Source organism: Helobdella robusta (genome assembly GCF_000326865.2).
Source record: "Helobdella robusta unplaced genomic scaffold HELROscaffold_47, whole genome shotgun sequence".
NCBI lineage: Eukaryota > Metazoa > Annelida > Clitellata > Rhynchobdellida > Glossiphoniidae > Helobdella > Helobdella robusta.
In genome coordinates, this window is record NW_008705176.1 from 151,899 (window position 1) to 158,418 (window position 6,520).

The 6,520-nt window shown below is 30.8% G+C and overlaps 2 protein-coding genes across 2 annotated transcripts; one reads left to right on the plus strand and one right to left on the minus strand.

Moving 5' to 3' along the window:
- Window positions 1-4,713: 4,713 nt before the first annotated feature.
- On the minus strand, window positions 4,714-5,049 carry HELRODRAFT_127438 (hypothetical protein; the record flags this gene model as incomplete). The annotated part of the gene is made up of 2 exons (XM_009026407.1): window positions 4,714-4,846; window positions 4,943-5,049. Coding segments are annotated over 2 exons (240 nt in total), but the record flags the coding sequence as incomplete, so codon positions are not given.
- An 805-nt stretch (window positions 5,050-5,854) lies between these two features.
- HELRODRAFT_178267 (hypothetical protein) lies at window positions 5,855-6,296 on the plus strand (the record flags this gene model as incomplete). The annotated part of the gene is made up of 2 exons (XM_009026408.1): window positions 5,855-5,929; window positions 6,066-6,296. The coding sequence occupies 2 exons, from the start codon at window positions 5,855-5,857 to the stop codon at window positions 6,294-6,296; spliced, it is 306 nt and encodes a 101-aa protein (XP_009024656.1).
- Window positions 6,297-6,520: the final 224 nt, after the last annotated feature.

Below are 6,520 nucleotides of genomic sequence, written 5' to 3' on the forward strand. Positions count from 1 at the left end.
TGAGGATCCCCCATGATTTTATGATGCAGTGTTCGGTTTCGAATTTAGAGACATCCCGGGGCAACATGTGTAAGAAAATGTTTTTTTATGCGTGGATTTCAGACGTTTTAACGTACGCCGTATATGTGTGTTTGTATGTGTGTTTGTGTATGTGTGTTTGTGTGCGCATGTGTGTGTGTATGTGTTTGCGTGTGTGTGTCTAGCTAGCTTGATATCTTTTACTTATTACATACATAACTTTAAGAGAGTAAGGAAAGAAAGATAATATCCTTTAACATGCTAACGTAGACACATACAGAGCTAAATACACACACACACACACAAATAGATACAAACGAACAAAGAAACTAACTAACAAACATACACACAAACAAACAAACACACATACATATATAATACCCACAAACAAACAAACATACATACAAACAAAAAAACATACAAACAAACAAACATAAATACATACATACAAACAAACAAACATACATATAAACAAACAAACAAACAGACAGACAAACAAACAAACAGACAGACAAACAGACAAACAAACAAACAAAAATGACACGCACGAACTTTTGAAAATTCGATTACAGCAGTTAATTCAGTAGCCTAAGTTGGACGTATAACACGTCCGCACGCACATTGCAGCGATGTAAATATTAATTTCGTCGCTTTCTTTATGTCTCTATATACTAATTGTTTCTGTACGTTTTGTTTGTTTGTTTGTAGGTGTGCATACATGTTTGTCTGTCTGTCTGTCTGGCTGTCTGGCTGTCTGTTAGCTTGTTTTTATGTTTCTTCTAAAAGTATTTATTCGCGTTTTTGAATGTATTGCATTCGTCATCATCTTCACCGTCCGTGTTTATCATCATCATCATCATAGCCATTATCATCATCATCATGTTCTTCTTCATTTATTCGTCATCATCAGCAGCATCATCAACATCTTTCCAAAAATGTCATTAGCATCATAATCGGCATCATAGAATATCATCATCATCATTTTTATCATCATCATCATCATTTTTATCATCATCATCATCATTTTTATCATCATCATCATTTTGAGACCATCGTTATCATCACCTTAGCCTCATTGGAGAATGATATATTGTCAGTTTAATGCATTCAATCAATCAAAAATTGACCATAGTTGAAGCAGAGATCGCCACATAATGTATATGTTGTTGTTGTTGTTGTGTTTGGTAATGGTGTTGCTAATGGTGTTGTTTTGTTGTTGCTAATGGTGTTGTTTTTGTTGTTGCTAATGGTGTTGTTGTTTATGTTGGAGGTGTTGTTGTGGTTGTTGTTGAAATCGTTTATACTGTAATAACATTGACGTCATTTTAGATGCTGTGGATTCGATATAACTTCTGACGTTTAAAATCATTTTATTTACATAGACAAGAGATAAGTTTAAAAAAAAAATTTAATTCTCTTTGTCATCACGGACCATCTACTGTCACCGCCAAATATTTGCTCTTTTTGAAAGGTGCAAACACACTTTAAACGCATAAAAAAAACTTAAATTTGCTTTTTTGTTTGCATGCAAAAACACACTCACAGACACTCCCAAACACACACGCACACACACACAGATACACTCCACACACAGGAACGCACACAAGCACACAGACAGACAGACAGACACACACACTCACACTCGCATACACACTTGGCCACACAAATATTGTCACAAGTACTGTCACACACACACACACACGCACGCATACATACACACAAACACACACACACACACACACACACACACGCACACACACACGTACAAATACAATTTAAAGAATTAGCACTCCTAATCTCCTCATTGAAACCTAGTTACGTGCCGGGCTAACATTTATAACTCTCATACAAATTGAACTCAGGTATTTCAGTTGGTGCCTTATTTTACAATGGGATATTAAAACGTATTTTGTTGTAAAAAAAAGTATAAAAAACTACAATTTTATTTCTGCTATTTCTCAAATATATCGAAGGTTTTACTTGCTAATACTACATTCTCTACTATTTTAAAAAAACGAGTATTATTAATACAACTACTACTACATTATTGCAACAGTTAGTTGATTACACTATATTACTTACTGATATTAATGCTACATATCTATATAAATGTCTATATATATATACATATGTACATATCTATATAACATGCAAAAACTAGTTTTTAGTTGAGCTTATTTATTTATTAATTGTTTATACTACTATTACAAGTCACGGCTCTTCTACTAATTACTGCTGCTACTGATGCTACTATTACTTCTACTAATACTGCTACAACATTTTTACTACTACTACTACTACGCATACAACTGCTACAAAATCACTGTTGTAGTAGCTAGTAACACTAGTATATAATTAGCAATGACAATTTTTATCAAAAGTTTATATATTTCTACTGATTTTTTTAGGTATAATTGTGTATTTTTAATTATTTTTATTCATTTTCTCCTCTCTACAGCTCAGTTTAATTGCATTTAATCCAAAAACCATAAAATAAAGCGCTATAAAAATGGGACGAGCGCATGTAGATTGTAATAAAGTTAATGGTGGAATTCTGTGCTGGAGACCTATTCCAGTTGGAAAGAAAAGTTTATCTGGTCTATCAAATTTTTGGCTTTACTAAAGTCCTAATTATTTTTTCTATTATTTCAATTGTTTTATGTCATTATTATTATTATTATTATTGTTTATTATTATTATTATTATTGTTTATTATTAACATTGTTATTGTGATTACTAACATTGTCATCGTCATCATTATTATTATATTACCATCACCATTGTTCTTTTCATCACCACTTCTTTATTTCCTAAAAAAAAAATAACTCTTAACTTTTTTTTATCAATTTAAAAAAATAATGACGACTTAATCGTATAATTATGACGTCATCATCGCCTACGTTTGAAGCGAGAGTCATTTGTTAGCGTTGGGCCACGTCAAATTTGACGTTCTTGTAATATATAGCCGGCTAAATTACTACTATTACGATGAAAATTACTCTATATTATGCTATATTATAGCATATATATATGTATTATTTTTATATATATATACATATATATATATATATATATGTTGGTAAAAAAAAATATATATATATATCTATCTTCTTATATTTATCTTATATATATATATATATATATATATATATATATATATATATATATATATTTATCGAACTTCTAACTACAATAATCATTATCATTATTTTTTTAATTATATAACAATAATTATTATTTTATTCATACTGATAATTATTAATACAAATATGGCGTTGTCGTTATAACTCGCTCTGAGAAACAGCCCACGTTCTACCAATAATAATGATCGATGGTCGTCTTTAGATTTCCGTTAAGTGGGGCCATTAGTTGTCGCCTTCAGTTCACGATAATGACGTCATTTAGATTTTAAATTCGATTTTTATTTTATGGTCTTTTGCTTAAAACTTCCCTGATAACTGGGGTGATAAACGACGGAGAGGTGATGGGGCTAATGGATGTTTTTACTGTAACTTTTTCTCCGGTGTTCCGGTTTAATGATGTAAATATATGTATAACAAATATGCTTGGGTTGGTTACATGACGAGCAGTTACGATACGAAAATCAAATATTTTTTTGCGGGTATGTCTTCGTTGAAGTATGGTTTAAAATTAATTAAATGCGATGTATAAATACATATTGATTGACAGGTTGATTGAGAATAGCTGGCATGGTTTCAACAAGCACTGAATACATTTGTCAGAACTTCGTAAAGTTCGCCAAATGATAGCACTCGTAAGGGACACGACGAATTTCGATGCATTCTGAACGACTTCTTCACCTCAAAATCCGATTCAATGAGGAAGCGTGAGTGAATCACGGAATGTTTGAAATTAATTTAATAAAGATTAATCTTTATTAGCAACGATTTCCTTATTACAAAGCCCAAATAACGAGGAGATGCTCAACTCACACCAACAACGCAGTTTCATTTTACTTTGTAAATTCTTTGGTTTCCCAGAAGTTGTTGCTGTATACCTCCTTATAATTTTTCGCAAGAACAGGTTCAAGCACGGCATTACGCACGCGAATCCTAAGTATTAATTTAATTGTAAGTGCCAACCGCGTTACACGTTCCGTTACAAATTCGACAAAAAAAAACGCAAAATAACGTTTCAACTCACATTTGTCTCACAACAACGCCCTACGTACAAGTCGACTATTATTTCAAACAAAATTCAACTATATTGTTACAAATTGAAACCAAGATACAATTACATTCGTTAGAGAAGTCATTGACAACCTGACAATCATTTGTTATCAATATTACCATTCTAAAATAAAAGCACCACAACACCAAATTTCTTTCTAGCATTTTTTTTTAATCTTTCTCCCTTTCCCTCTCTCTCTCTTTCTTTCTCATTCCTTTCTTCTTTAAAGTTCAAACCAAGCCTTATCCTCCTCTTCCTTCTTCTCCACTTCTGCCACATCTTCCTCCACCTTTTGAATTTTAACCTTGGATGTATCGATGTTCAAGCCAACTGGTTCCAAATTTGGATCTGTTGTTTGAATTTGAAGGAATCATTGAATGATAAATAAAACATAATTTTGTATAAATGGATACAAATTTCAAATAATTCCAAACAAATTTGCACAACAAATTGGAAAAATACGGAAAGGTTAGAAAAAGTTGAATGAAAAATTGACCAACCAGCAAAACTGAAGACAGGAAATTTATTGAAATCAACACCATCCTTGGCACCATATTGTCTGGCTAATTTCTCTAACTCATCTTTAAGTTGCTTTTCTGTTTCAGCAGTAGCATCAACTAATTTCCCTCCTGCCGATCTGAAAAATATTAAATATCTTAAAATTCTACATGCAAATACATGCTATTAATATAAAATTAGGAATTTAGTCAAGAAAATGAAATTTAGCCCTAACTTGCTCTTGTTAGCATAATCACGAATCTTATCAATGAAAAGTTTTTGGATGGGATCAGTTGCAACTGCCGCTACCTGCAAGCATGGTGCCGTGATTCCAATGTTACGACGTACCAGCCTTGAGACTGAACTTAGACTGAATAGACCGATCCTTGGCAACATGTTCTGAATGAAAATTTTAATTAAATTAATTCGTTATTCAATTATTTGATAATTAATTGAAACCAGTAACCGTAACGATAACGCCATAACGGTAACGTAACCCAATTTTATTTTATTTTTTATTTATTTGTAATATTCTTAGTCTTAAATTAAAAGTTCAGTTAGGTTCCTAATTTATGTTGAACTTTTATATTAATTTACACTAATCAGAAACCTAATTTTAAAGCAGATTTGAGATAAAAGATGAAATAAAAAAGTAAAATCATAAAAAAGATTGAAAAACAATCAGACAGATTCCACAAAAACGAGCCAAACTTACTGAAGGACGAAAAAACAAATCGGCCAAAAATTTACTAAAAGAAGTTAGGCGTTTAAAAGTTAATTTAATTCAATTATTGCAACTAATTTTAAAACACATTCTATACTTTAAAATCCTTAAATTTAATACAGAATTTTAAAAAATTTTAGTTTTTCAAAGATATAATATTAAATATATGTTAATATACTATTACAAAAATATGATTAGTATGTCAAAATCAGGAAAACTTGAGTTTTTGAGTTTAACCCAATAATTCAATGGTCAAAAATAAATTCAAATCGTCTATCTATGGTACTGTCCCTTGACGACAAATTTGAAATATTTAAATGTCCCATCGCGATAATATGATTCGTTAATTGTCAGATTTTAATATAGAAGACAAAAAATTAGGACAATTTGTCCAGCGGATTTTATTAAATCGGTAATTAAATTATGGATTCGTCGACAGACTCCGAAGGCTACAAATCAGAATCAGAGGATGAAATTGACGTAAAAGAAATTGAAAAAGTAAAATTTATTATTAAAAGTAAAAATTAATTAAATTATTAATTAATTGAAATTTTTTTTCTATTTAAATAAAAATAAAATTGCAAATTACATATAGAATAATATTAAAACAGTATCCTTTTACTCACATTTCAAGGTAATCTCAGAGTACAACGATAGATTGTACAGAGAGGGGGAAATAGAGTGTAACAAACTCCTACGCGAAGCTATGCAAAAATTTGTAGACGAAAATCCGGGACCACCCACTGAGGCTGATAATGATGATGATACAAGTGATGATGGTGATGGTAACAATGCCGATTATCTTCAACAACAAAATCAGTCACAGAAACAACCAGACGAACAAGGACAAACAACCATTACTTAAATAACTAATTACTTCTGATGATAAATTTGTGTATTGTATTATTTATATTGTATGTATTGTATTGTAACTTCATCATATAATCTAACCTGAGTTACATGTTTGTTGCTTTTTTTTGTAAAAAAAAATTATTTTTCGTAAATATATTCTTAATACCTGTAACTTGTAACACATTTCCAAGTGGTCAGACTATGGTATTCAAATTTATTTCTATTCAACTGAGTCAT